This window comes from Ornithodoros turicata, chromosome 8 (genome assembly GCF_037126465.1).
Source record: "Ornithodoros turicata isolate Travis chromosome 8, ASM3712646v1, whole genome shotgun sequence".
Taxonomy (NCBI): domain Eukaryota; kingdom Metazoa; phylum Arthropoda; class Arachnida; order Ixodida; family Argasidae; genus Ornithodoros; species Ornithodoros turicata.
Genome location: NC_088208.1, coordinates 38,998,748 through 39,012,163, shown reverse-complemented (window position 1 = coordinate 39,012,163; position 13,416 = coordinate 38,998,748). Strand labels below are relative to the sequence as shown.

Here is a 13,416-nt window from a genome sequence, read left to right as displayed (position 1 = left end):
GCCCTGTTCCCTGTTTCAGGCCTGCCAGCTACCTTATGTTGAGTACCTTGTGGAACAGATGTGTGCCCTGTGTTATGACCGTGCTTGGTATGCAAAGTCTGGAGGGTGAGTCTTTTAACTGCTCTATGGTGAAAGGTTCAGTTCTTCAGTTTTCTGTGTGGCTTATCTGTGGGAAAATGTATACGTGTGAAACTATAGAAGATGTCGTAAGTAGAGCCTGAAGTTTTCGGGAAATATTTTTTTCTAAATTCGGGGGTAAAAATCGGGTAAATAAACGTGCAGTAAATTCATGCAAATTCGGGTGAAAAAACTTCCAGTATGCTAAATTTGGGGAGAAATCGGGCCCAGTTTCACAAACTAACTGTAGTGGTTTGGTACAAACAGTGATGTACCTGCATTTGCTGCCAAACAAGTAGGTTAGTGCATTCCTACAGACATCCCAGTGGGGGCAGTTTCCCGGGTAAAAATTCGGATTCACCCTAAAGAGGCAACCTTCAATTCGGGGTGCAAATTCGGGGGAAGAATCAGGTTAAACCCTAAAACTTCAGGTTCTAGTTTTAAAGGTGCCAAAAAATGGCGATTTTCTTTCATGCTGTAAGTGTGCTGCATGGAGACTTGCCCATTAAAAAAAAGGATTGTTTTGCAACATTTCAGGTGCTTTGCAATCAAGTGCCTGATGGAACGGATGCCCCTGCGTTGGGTACTGTCCCATCAGTACCTGTTCCTGAAAGCACTTCTCTTCATCATGATGGACCTCACCGGCGAAGTGTCCAGCGGAGCTGTTGACATGGCCAAGTATACGACCTCCTTCTCTCTCTTTTTTTTTTCCCTAGCTTAGGACCTTACCTTTATTTCCTCGTATCACTTATCTAGAGCTAATCTCGAAAAGATGCTCACTCTGTGCGGGACGCCGGTATCCGGTGACGGCACAGACGGGGACCTCGCCGAAGTCCAGCGCAAGTCGCTCAACGAGGTTGCGTTGGAACTCGTGCGCCAGGTGACCTCTCCTAACACCTGTGTGCGAGACCAGGTACGGTCCAGTGCTCTTCATCCTCATCCAGTGCCATCTAGACCAAACGAGGTCTGATCACTGTGGAAACGAGCCACCTCAAGCTGCTATAGCCATAGCCATAGCCAACGGCTTTCTGTGTTAGGAATCCATTCTGGCTTTGGGCTGAAACAGACGACACGGTGTGGCCAACACAACCTAGATAGAGAAAGCCTGCTTACTGGTCAAAGAGTCAGCAAATCAGGACTGTGTCTTCAACGGCCGTAGCCAATCACGAACATGCCTTCAACGGTCGTGTCCACGAAGACGGACCACCGTCGTCTGCAAGCTGTGATTGAACGTCCCTGCGTACTAAATGGGAGAACTTCTAAATAAAGCGCAAAACAGTGTCAATCTTTCTCAAAACTGTTTTTCTGGAATGCGTCTCGCGCTTTTTCTCTAAATATTTAGGTCTGCAGCTTCCAGGTGAGCTGCAGTCATCTGCAAGTTCTTGATTTTGCAGACGGCGAATCGCAGTAGCAGACGAATTCTGACTCTTAATGTCCAAGTAACGAAGGAGGGAGAGGAGGCAATGAGCAGGCTCTCTGTATCTAGGTGGTGTTGGTGTGGCTCTATATGTCCGCGTAACGAAGTGGGGAGAGGGGGCATTGATCGGGCTGTCTTTGTTCTAAGTGGCATTGCGTGATTTTGGTGGCTTATGGAAATTGTTGATGGTTAAAGGAGATGCTGCGAAGCCCATGAAGTGAGATAATTCGTATAGTAGACTCCCTACTATGTCCCATTACTGTTAACGGTAGACACGAGTCTCTCAGCATTTGAGTATCTCATGCCGTTTGCATCGGAAGAGGTGTAACCCAGTGCGCACGATTTTATTGATCGATTGATTGCTCGACGCGACCCGTACAGGCTATGCACTCCCTGGAAGTGCTGGCCCAGGCATCACAGCAGAGTGTCACCGCCCTGATGGAGCCCCACAAGGAGGTGCTGGCAGACATGGTGCCGCCAAAGAAGCACCTGCTGCGCCACCAGCCAGTCAATGCTCAGATTGGGCTCATGGAAGGGAACACTTTCTGCACCACGCTGCAGCCACGCCTATTTACGTTGGGTCAGTTTGTCTTTTCTTAGGTTCTATTTTGCTCCTTGCATCGCCTCCTGTGACAGAAGATCCGGTTTGTCTTCGCAGACCTGTCAATCCCAGAGCACAAAACGTTCTTTTCGGAACTGGTGAACCTGTGCGAAGTGGAAGACGCGCAGCTGCTAAAGCTTCCCTGTTACAAGGGCTGCGGGTCACTGGTACCCCTGCGGAAGGCTGCCCTTCGGGCCCTTGCCGCGTGCCATTACCTTCCCTGCAGGGAGAAAGTCTTTCACGTGCTCTACAGGGCCCTCAATGCTAGAGACCCTGAACTGCAGGAAGCTGGCTTCAAGTGCATGCAGCAGTTCGTCAATGCGTGCAAGATCGACATGGAGATTGTGAGTGTATGCCTGCCTGTGTGTGTATGTATATGCATGTGAGGTACAGCCTTACCTATTGTCATTGTCATTATTACTGGGTGGCACTTTTGTTTTACGCAGTGTTAGACAGCTTAGTGAATAAGATATATGTTTGGGGGGGCAGAACATTTTTTACTGGACCGTTTCTTCCCCTGGACAGGTCCACAAGGCCATAAGGTCGCTCCTCATGCTTCTCGGAGACTTCCGACAGCTGTCGCTGAGTGTGATACAGCGGTTGAGCTATCTCACGCAACTGTTCCCGCACACATTCAACGAGAAACTATGCGACCAGCTCTTGCAGCACCTCGGTTGCTGGCTCGAAGTTGCCGTCACCGCGGCCACACCGCGGACCACTGCACCGCGTGGATTGTCCACGGAGATGCGTCAGTGTGCTGCCATCGTCGAGATCTTTCACCAGGTACGGTACTGGTAAAGAAAAACATGAGACTCCACGTAAGAACCATGCCACAAATCCTCATGCTGCATGCCCTTCTCTCAGATCCCTGCAGCCAGTGCACACTTCATCAAGCCTCTGGTGACGCTGGTGCTGAAGCACGAGCAGACGCTCATGATGGAGGCAGGCAGCCCCTTCCACGAGCCCCTGGTGAAGTTCTTGCGCAGACACCCGGTGCAAGCGATAGAGTTCCTCCTAGCCGAGGCAAACCTTTCGGATCCACAGTCCAACAGATTCCTCGAGGTACATGAACTTCAAACGTTGCAAGCTAAGCCTAAAGGCCTGCGCACTTGTACAGTGAAGCACATTCAATGAATCCGAAACAGGGTGTTCGATAGTCCAATTTTCAGTGGTGTGACCCACATGCACAAGAGGGATGTCATCCGATAAATGGGTACTAGGGCAATCAACAAAATAAAATACATTGCTTCAAGAAGTAGTGCAACAAAAATTGTTTCTTATACAAATAAAGGGTACTTGTCTGCAAGGTTTTACCGGGTTACGTGTTCACCGAAAGCTGGTACCCAACTGCTCTGTCATCCGCAAAACTGTCCTTAATTGGCTAACAGGACTGTCAGATCTGGCAAACATCTGCTCTGGTTCATTCGCTCTGATGGTCCAATTCTCAATTGCTTCTCTCTATGTTGCAACGTCGCGAAACCCAAATTTTGACATCCAACGGTGTGCATCTGTGCTGGTGTGCATCTGAACTAAACTTTCTTTACATCTCGTACAGCACCAGTTGTCCTTCTGCGTACATGTTGGATTGAAATTTCTCTCATTGCTGCCACCCAGCACATCCTGAAAGGAGATCAAGGCACCGTATTCCGCGAGGTCCTCCACCAGAGCTGGCAGCGACTGATGCCCCTGCTGGACGTGACTGGAGCGTCGTCGTCTTCGGAGAGCACCACGACTGTTCCGCTGAGGGGGGACCTACAGTACCTCTCCGTGAGAGTCATAAGCATTCTCGCAAAACACGACGACGATTTCCTGCCCTGCCGGCCTCAGCTGGTCGCGCGGCTCCGTGCCGTGTGGGTGTCCGAAGCATTTCAGGTACGTTACTTGGCCACGGCCTACTAGATTATAACGACCATGTCATAGGCACGCCCTTCCGAGCGCCACATTTGGAAGCTGGCGGTGGCGCTACTGATCAGCCCGGTTATTACTTCCTCAATTTCCGCAGTACTTTGTACTTCAGCTCACCTCAGTATTTTTTGTACAAGCGGTGGATGTCCAACGAGAGATGCTTCTTTTTAAAGTTGATTATCATCATCATCGCCATTCTGCACATTTTCACAGCAGGTGCTGCTGTCGTCTGCTATCGTACGGGGTGTATCCCGTTTGAAACCATTAAAAATAATCTTTCAAAAATAAACGCGTAAGTACCCACTGTTAAAAATGTATCTCCCAGAATATACGCTTAAAAATAAAGGCACAAAAATAATCGCTGAAATATCCCCGTTTAAATATAAACGCTAAATCCACGGTTAAGAATATATCGTTAAAAATAAATCGTTTCAGAATCCCCTCTAAATCTACAGTTGCTAGAGTCATGCGGTATGGCCCAAATCAAGGTGAACTGCAAGCAAGGGGCTTAACCTAACCTCACAGGACCAAACTAGCCTAAACTATCCCGAACTAACCAAACTAAACTAACCTAACATAACATGCTATAACCCGGCATAAATTGCAATTAGTCCGCCTCCGTGCTAGATGGTGAGAAGATTTTGAAACAGTTCATTTTTAATGGTGGATAATGAAACGGTGATCTCTAAGCGGGGATAGTAAGCGGTTTATTTTAGGAGATATATTTTTAACCGTGTATTTTTTAAGCGGGTTATTCTTGAATGTCTTATTCTTAATGGTGGATTTCAGGGGCCCCCCGTCGTACGTCTGCTTCTGCGCATTCAAATTTCCATTGTCCAAACATGATATAGATCACACAAGCCAATGAGTAACGGCTTGTACGGTCGTTACATGGTCGTTATAATATAGTAGGTCATGTACTTGGCTTCCTGTACTGTTACGCTCTTACGCAACCGTAACTCTCTTTCCCCCTTGGCAGGTGCGTCACCTGAGAGCGGACCCGTCGTCTGCGGAGTTTGCTCGGTGGAAGGAGCCCAAGTTGCTGTGCCGCTGCCTCCTGGGCGTGGTGCGCAAACGTCCCGCGGAGATTGAGCTGCTGTTCCAGCTGCTGCGTGCCTTCACGGGACGTTTCCTGCCAGACTTCGGGTTCCTGCGCGAGGCCCTGGACGGGTGGGCTGCTCGAGGGCAGACGGTGGACTGGAAGAGGGCCTCTTTCTTTCGCTTTGTCGAAGCCTTCCACGACCCCGCGTTTCCGCAGCCGTTGCTCGCAAAGGTGTGCCGCTGTTCTTGGTTGGAGTTTAAGTGAGGGCTGAACGAATGCTGAATATAATGCTGAAAATAATTCCTTCGTATGGTACGAGGAAGACTATTTATCCGTGTGAATGCAATAACCGTCGTACAATTACTTGCAACTAGATGTTGCATTTTGAATATTTGGAAGCCAAAAATTGCATCTTATTTCAGGAGCTGTAGAATAGGGTAAAATCAGATGTGAAGTCGGTGAGGAGATTGCTGGGTAATAAAGTAAAAAAGCAAACAGCTCTTGCAATTCAGATGGACGCGCGATAGCGCTGAACAGATTGATGAGTTTAGATTTCTTTTTTTTTTTTTTTTTTTTTGTAGGAGCGGGTCTTAATGCGTCTAAGTCACTGCTTATAATCAACGATCACTTCCTCTCATCACTTTTCGTAAAAAAGACTCCTAATGTTTTCTGCTACAGGTGCTACAGTATGTGATAGTGCCAGCCTTTGCGGCCTCATTTGAGAAGGACGAAGGGGAGCAGCTCATCGGGGGCCCTCCCCAGCCCGAACGGGACTCTGCGGACAATGTTATCAGCGTGTTCATCAACCGGGTGATCGACCCAGAAAACCCCTTCGGCACATCAGACGCGGTGCGAATCCTGCTGCTTCAGTTTGCCTGTCTTCTTGTGGAGAGGGCTTCCCCACACATACATGACGCCGCTAACAAGTAAGTGACTCCGCTGGGTTTCATGTTGTGCAACGATCTACGTAGTTTTGAGTCCCACGAGTACATTTGAAAACCGCTACCTAGCCCTGTCCACAACAGTATTGGGACAGGACTTTGTGTTGCGGGGTGAATGAATGTTTTTCTCATTACCCCACCAGGCGTCAGGGGATCAAGCTGCGGCGGCTGATGACGTTTGCGTGGCCGTGCCTGTTGGGTAAAAACTGTGTCGACCCGGCAACCAAGTACCATGGACACTTGCTGCTTGCCCACATCATTGCCAAGTTTGCCATCCACAAGCGCATCGTACTGCAGGCATGTATTCGTATTCAATGTGCATGCTACTTGCACAAGTACAAGATGTCCGCGGCGTCGATCTCGTAGATGTCGCCTGGGCGTCCGTCTGATGTAGAACGAGTCGTGGAAGTGCAGTGCACGCACCCGTATTGCATGTAGCATTGCTACAGACTTTTTTGGGGAATCCCAGGTTTGCAGCCAAACCTGCTAATTTCGTCTACAGTCTCGCGACATCACCATCCAAGTAGCATAACATCTTTGCCCAATATTGGACCAATATTGGCAATACCGGCACAATATATTACCGATATTGTGCAAATATTGCACCGATGTTGGCAATATTGGACCAATATTGGCAACACCTGACTAATATTGGACCGATATTGTGCCAATATTGGCAGTACCTGGCCAATATTCGACCGATATTGTGCCAATGTTGGTCCATGATACTGTGCTGCTTGGGCAAATGTAATGTGCGTTTGTTGATTGAGAGTGAACGCTGCTGAGCTCCCATTGGGTAAACTCATCGTTGCAGGTGTTTCACAGCCTGTTGAAAGCCCACGCTGTGGAGGCTCGTGCAGTGGTGCGGCAGGCCCTCGAGATCCTGACACCAGCCATGCCTGCTCGCATGGAGGACGGTAACTCTATGCTCACCCATTGGACCAAGAAGATCATAGTCGAAGAGGGACACACCCTTGCACAGCTTGTTCACATGTTGCAGCTCTTACATCGTCATTATAAGGTATGTCTTTCTCTTCTTCTGAACAGTCTTCTGCACTTTAAACGGTCCTGCATGAATATGGCCCTGTATTTTAGGGTAAAACCCCGAAAACCCGTTTTTTTTACCCCTAATTTGCGTCATCATTACTTGGGGTAAAACACCGAAAAAACCCAAAAATGAACTTGCAAAGTGCCAATTCAAGCCACCAATACGGGCATTGGAGAATGCTAAGCATTGGACACTCAGGACAGCCGCTCCATATCTCATGTTAGCCTTAAATGTGAGAAGCACTGTTTTTTAATTTTTTCCACCCAATATTGCCCGATTTTGCCCAAAATAAAACCCGATTTTCAAAAAACATAAAACCTGAGAACACAGGGCCCTGTGCATCAACGCTTACATACAAGTCTTTCTCTGTCACTTGTTTCTACCTAAATTCTGTCCATGTCACTTTCATCTTTTCCGAGCCATTGCAAAGCAGCACCTTCGGCTCTTGTTGCATCACCCGTTGAATAGAGTTCTAAACGTTTGTGCGTGCAGGTGTACTATTCTGTCCGTCACCACCTGGTACAGCACATGGTGAGCTCCGTTCAGCGATTGGGCTTCACGCCCAATGCCAACCTGGAACACAAAAAGCTGGCCGTCGACTTGGCCGAAGTGGTCATACGCTGGGAGATGCAGCGTCACCGTGAAGAAGGTCAAGGTGGCCCACCCTCTGTAAGTTGCTCCCTACTTCAAATTGGTTCCTCATCCACAATCCCACTATCCCCGCGATTCCAATTTTGGGATTCCGCGCAGAGTCCAGATCCGGCTGGAGCCTCACTGGGAGCACCCAAGCGCACTCTGGGTGCCATTTCCGCCGCAGGGGGAACAAGCTCCGCAGGTGGGTCCAGCATGGACTTGGGAAGCATGGACCCCAAGAGGGTGCGGAACCTCTCGGGAGGTGCGTCAGGGGGCGCCACTGACACTGGACGTCCCATTGATAAGCATCATGCGGATGCACTGGTCAACTTTCTACTGCGCATGGCTTGTCAGGTAGGTGGGCGTTTCAGCTCTGTCGTCTGTTACGTCTAGCATCCTAGCTTGTTTCTTGCTTTTTTTACGATGTGAAAAAAACAAACAAAAAAAACACGTTATTATGTCTTTTTTTTTATCTGTCTTGTTACTGCCAGGTAAACGAGACCTCAACCAATATTGGATCTCAAGGCGAAGTGCTGTCGAGGAGATGCGTAACGCTCCTGAAGACCGCGCTCAAGCCCGACGTCTGGCCCAACTCCGAGCTGAAACTGGCTTGGTTTGACAAGCTGCTCATGACAGTGGTGGGTGAAGTTCACTGTAGAATCGTCTGTGATGCACGCGCTCTAGAGTGGTGATCGATCCCTTTCTTGTCTCGCACAGGAGGGCAACCAACCCAACTACGGTAACATCTGCACCGCCCTGGAACTCCTCTCCTTCTTGCTGACCATCCTGCGGCAGGAGACTGTCCTGGCGAGCTTCCGGCCGCTCCAGCGCGGGATTGCCGCGTGCATGACCTGCAACAACTCCAAGGTACGGAGTTTTTGGTGCGTTCGAGGAGGGACCGGTCCAAGTGGCAAACCCTGTGCAGGTCATACGTTCGGTGCACGTGTTGCTTTCCCGACTGATGAGCATTTTCCCGAGCGAGCCGACGACCTCGAACTTGGCCTCGAAGTACGAAGAGCTGGAGTGTTTGTACGCCTCGGTGAGCAAGGTCGTCTTTGAAGGACTGGCAAACTACGAAAAGTAAGTCCGGAAATAATGTGCTCTTGCAGCGCAAAAATTTAACTTGGCGAACTCGAAGTCGTAAAAAAAAACGTGGAAAATGTGAGAGAAAGTGGGGTTTTGAAATATGCGAAATTCTGAAATTTTTAATGTAATGATCATAAATTGTACATTTAAGTAAACTTGCATTCGCAACGGAACGTGGGGTTTTGAAATATGTGAAATTCTGAAATTTTTAATGCAACGATCATAAATTGTACAAATTATACATTTCAGTAAACTTGCATTCGCAAGGGAACCACAGTTACACAAAATGACTGCATAAGAAAAAAAAAGTCTACGTCACTTGGCGTCGATTTGTACCTCACTTGCACTCCTTAAAAAAAAAATAGGTCCAACAGCGCCGCCCCGTCTTCACTCTTTGGCCCATTGATGATCCTGAAGGCAGCCTGTATGAGCAACCAGTGTTACGTAGATCGTCTCATCACCCCGTTCATGCGGGTACTCCAAAAGATGGCGCGGGAGCACCTCAGCCCCGCCAGCCATGAGAGTACCTCGAGTAAGTACCGCGAAGTACTACCTACCAGCTGCACGGAGCGCAAGTAAATAAAATGTGGTACCTGCTGCCATTTGTATGGCTGTTGCTTCTCTGCTTCAGTGGGTACGGAGCTCTTGATCCTCAGCCTGGACCTGGTGAAGAACCGCGTTGGCGTGATGGGACAGGAAATGCGCAAGGCCTTCATCGGCACCATCCTCGTGGGACTCATCGAGAAGTCTCCCGACGCCAAAGTCCTGAAGGCCATCACGCGCATGGTCGAGGATTGGGTCAAGAGCAAAGGTCCCTTCGCCGTCAACCAGAGCCCCACCTTGAGGGAGAAGTCTATACTCCTGGTGAAGATGATGCAGTTCGTGGAGAAGCGCTTCGCGGATGACCTCGAGCTCAACGCCCAGTTTTTGGAGCTGGTGAACTACGTGTACAGGTTAGAGAACGTTGTGGCAGGAACGTGGCAAGTATCCAACGCCCGCCTTGATGAACGCAGGGACGAAGCTCTGAAAGGGACGGAGCTGACTTCGAAACTGGAGCCCGCTTTCATGGCTGGGCTGCGCTGTGTGCAACCAAACATACGCGCAAAGTTTTTTGAGGTTAGTTTGAGTTACTACTTTTCAGCAGTAGAGCATTCTCGAACGGAACCACCGTCGGGCTCACGGCTCTCTTTTTGAGCGGATGTACCGTTGAGAGGGTGCAGGTCACAATGTCATCATTTTATCTCATCTTCCTCATCTAGGTTCTGGACGGCAGCGTCAGGCGACGCCTCCACGAGCGTCTCTTGTACATTGTGTGCTCGCAGAACTGGGAGACGATTGGCCCCCACTTCTGGATCAAGCAGTGCCTGGAGCTGGTGCTGGCCTCCGCCGCGCCTCAGGCTCCTCTTCGTGCCGCCTCTCCCGGTGCGCTCCTGCCCTCTGCACTCGCACCTCTGCACCGAGCGGATGCCCAAGAAAGGGCCGACTTTGCTCTCGCTGCTACGTTCAAGGAGGAGTCTATGGATGTTGACCCGCCGAGAGACGACGTGAGTCACCCTGGTGCCAGTGTTGTATTGTGCAGCGTCTTGATGCGCAGAGGTATCTACGGTCGCTGACCGATAATTCGGACTTGTGTTCGGAACATTCAGAACAGTGTGCTCTCGCACCCGATGTTCTGTACTGCGTTTTGTACTGCGTTACAAAACTGAAGCCATCCCCGACAAAGGCACAGAAGCGCGTGCGGGAAGGTGGCGCTTATTTGCATGCAGCCAAAACCGAATGCTTGGCCTCAGACACAGCTTTTCCTTATTATCATATGTTTTTGGCACCAACAACATAAAAAAAATGTAAAAATCGCAACAGAGACATGGAGATTGTTGATGAACTACCGTCCACTGCGGCAATCCTTGCTGTGACTGAGTTGATGAACGTGTACAGGCATAGTATTACGCTCACTGATATTCACTGCAATACGTTGCTGCACACTTGCGCTACGAAGCTGATAAATTTTATAAGCCACTTTGAATGTTCTGACTGAAGGCTTTTGAAATAAAAAGTGGATCTGTGCCCTTCGCTAAAAATTCTTGTTTACGTGGCTCCTAAAGTCCGAAATCCTGGTTGGCATCCGTACATGAATGAGCACAAGCAATTTCTTCCCTCGTAGGAAGAAATCGACATTGAACTTCCCTCTGGCGAAGACACACCGTCTGCCACGTCCACCGGGGTCCCGCGGGGTGGATTCGGAGGTGGTACTCTGAGCAGCACGGGACTGGGGAACCTGGGCAGCGTCGGAGGCACAGGAACCGCACAGAGCCTGCAGCAGCTACTGATGCGCCAAGCCCACTTCTTGGAGAAACTGCGCGAAGTGCGCACCGGGTCGTTCCTCAACGCTACGGCTCAGTTGTGCCACTTGGATACGGCTCTGTCTCAGCACCTATGGGTCCAGCTGTTCCCCAGGCTCTGGAAAATACTCAGCGAAAAGAAACAGGCTGTGAGTAACCTGACTCACTGTGAGTAACCTGAGTCACCTGACTCACTGTGAGTAACCTGAGTCACCTGACTCAGGTGAGTAACCTGTCTCACTGTGAGTAACCTGAGTCACCTGACTTGGGTTAGGAAGGGAGTTGCCTCAGGACAGAAGCCGCCCTTCTTCGGCTTCTGTCCTGAGGCAACTCCCTTCCTACATTCTACCGGTTCGCTGGATTTCTACCCATCTACTGACTTGGGTTAGTAACCTGACTCACTTTGAGTAACCTGAGTCACCTGACTCAGGTGAGTAACTGACTCACTGTGGGTAACCTGAGTCACCTGACTCAGTGTGACTCAGTCACGTATTCCGGTCTCCCGCTCATGACACTTGCGAACCTTTTTTTCCGCGAAGAACCCTTAGAGATGTTAAGTACATGGAGTAGTAGGTTTTGAAGTGGGACTCTCGATGGTGTCGTTGTGGTGATAGTTTATGAAATTGTTCATTGCAGGTACTGGGTGCAGAGCTCATTCCCTTCCTGTGCAGCGGGAGTCACGTTATCCAGAAGGACTGCCACCCGAATGCAGTAGGTACTTTCATGGAGGCCCTTTCGCAGTGCTCGCCCCCAGTACCAATCAAACCAGCACTTGTCAAGGTAATTTTTTTATCTCATGGCTGCTGAGAAGTGATTGCAATTGCACATTGAGTGCAATTGCTCGATGTTCTAATGGAAAGGGGTATTCGTTGCTGTTACAGTGTTTATGTGGATTTCTAAGTAGTGGCTTGGTAGGGCATAAAAGGCATATGTTTGTCTCTCTTGATCTACGAAGCATACTGTCTCTGTTCAGTCAAACTGCTCATACCTGTATGGCATCTACCGACATTCGGCAACATCCTGTGGTCCACGTAGCCGGCCCCAGTAATTGTGTTTTGCGAGAAAATGTGCGTGGATCTAAGAAAACGTGTTGGCTGAAACCAGTCGGTAGGAATCAACAAAATGTTGCAAGTGCTCTTTGTCTGTGTTTATAACCTTTCATAAGAAGAGCCTAGCGGTGGTTTATCGTAGGTGGCTATTTTCGCTTTAAAGGAAAAACTTTAACTCGACTTCGGGTTTTTACTTGACTTCCGGCTCGACACTTTCAATTACTATGTACGAGTCTGTTTAATTAACCATTAATTAGCCTTAGTTACTTTCAGTTACCCTGTAATCACCCTTTAATTAACTAAGCAACCGCAGGTTACCTGAGATAGTGCTGAAGTTCATTTAATTCTTTTTAATTACGTTTACTTGCTTTAATTATGTGCATTTCCCCTTTAATTGACGTTAATTACCTTTAATTACATTTAATTACCTTCGGCAACTTGCGGTTACCTTCGGTAATCCTTAATTTCATTTAATCTTTCTGTTACACATACCTTACGTTCATTACCTTTAAACTCAATTGCCTCGAATGACCTCTAAGTACCTTCGACTACTTCAATTCCAAATCATTTACCTGAGTTTACGTTAACCCTCTCATACCTCATTTACATGTCTTCTTATACCTCTGTCTTGGTGAGGATTCACGACCGCACACGCGTACATGCACACAAACAAACATACAGCTCCATGACGAAAACCCGAGACTGAAACCATTTTACTGAACTGAAACCATTTTATCTGAAACGTACAGCTTTTTTCCATCTTGACACTCCTAATGCTAACGCGTTGAAATGTACCTGTGCTGAGGACAAGCTGTTGTGCTTGCAGTGTCGGAACGCGCTGTAAGTATTGTGCAGCTCTCGCAAAAAAACACCTTCTCCGAGAACAACAAACAAACCTCTTCCGCTCGCAGTACCTGGGCAAGTCCCACAACGTGTGGCACCGCAGCTGTCTTCTCCTGGAGAGCGGGGCATCCCTCTCCGGGGCGGGACCGGGTGGAAGGCGTGCCGCCGAGACTTCCGTGTCCGCAGCTATCGCGGATGGCCCCTCCACGTCTACCGGCTCTGGCAACCTGGGACCGCATGACACGCTGGACTGCTTGGCGGAACTGTATGCGCTGCTGCGTGAGGAAGACCTCTGGGGAGGTCTGTGGCAACGAAGGGCTCGCTACGCCGAAACTGCTGCTGCCGTGGCACTGGAGCAGCAAGGCTTTTTCGAGCAGGCGCAGGTACACACACTC

The 13,416-nt window shown here is 49.2% G+C and overlaps 1 protein-coding gene across 2 annotated transcripts in view; it reads left to right on the top strand.

The window, feature by feature from the left end:
* The window catches only part of LOC135367283 (transformation/transcription domain-associated protein-like), a 39,254-nt gene that overhangs the window by 16,192 nt on the left and 9,646 nt on the right, over window positions 1-13,416 (top strand). For both annotated transcript variants that reach the window (XM_064600480.1, XM_064600479.1), the window contains exons 29-52: window positions 20-105; window positions 655-795; window positions 874-1,030; window positions 1,916-2,114; window positions 2,193-2,479; window positions 2,661-2,918; window positions 3,000-3,197; window positions 3,750-4,007; window positions 5,020-5,313; window positions 5,761-6,008; window positions 6,167-6,320; window positions 6,838-7,044; window positions 7,564-7,740; window positions 7,822-8,058; window positions 8,196-8,342; window positions 8,422-8,571; window positions 8,630-8,784; window positions 9,156-9,322; window positions 9,422-9,743; window positions 9,804-9,906; window positions 10,050-10,334; window positions 10,952-11,278; window positions 11,766-11,909; window positions 13,090-13,404. In XM_064600480.1, coding sequence (XP_064456550.1) covers window positions 20-105; window positions 655-795; window positions 874-1,030; window positions 1,916-2,114; window positions 2,193-2,479; window positions 2,661-2,918; window positions 3,000-3,197; window positions 3,750-4,007; window positions 5,020-5,313; window positions 5,761-6,008; window positions 6,167-6,320; window positions 6,838-7,044; window positions 7,564-7,740; window positions 7,822-8,058; window positions 8,196-8,342; window positions 8,422-8,571; window positions 8,630-8,784; window positions 9,156-9,322; window positions 9,422-9,743; window positions 9,804-9,906; window positions 10,050-10,334; window positions 10,952-11,278; window positions 11,766-11,909; window positions 13,090-13,404 — 5,016 coding nt within the window. The remainder of the gene's footprint in view (window positions 1-19; window positions 106-654; window positions 796-873; window positions 1,031-1,915; window positions 2,115-2,192; window positions 2,480-2,660; window positions 2,919-2,999; window positions 3,198-3,749; window positions 4,008-5,019; window positions 5,314-5,760; window positions 6,009-6,166; window positions 6,321-6,837; window positions 7,045-7,563; window positions 7,741-7,821; window positions 8,059-8,195; window positions 8,343-8,421; window positions 8,572-8,629; window positions 8,785-9,155; window positions 9,323-9,421; window positions 9,744-9,803; window positions 9,907-10,049; window positions 10,335-10,951; window positions 11,279-11,765; window positions 11,910-13,089; window positions 13,405-13,416) is intronic.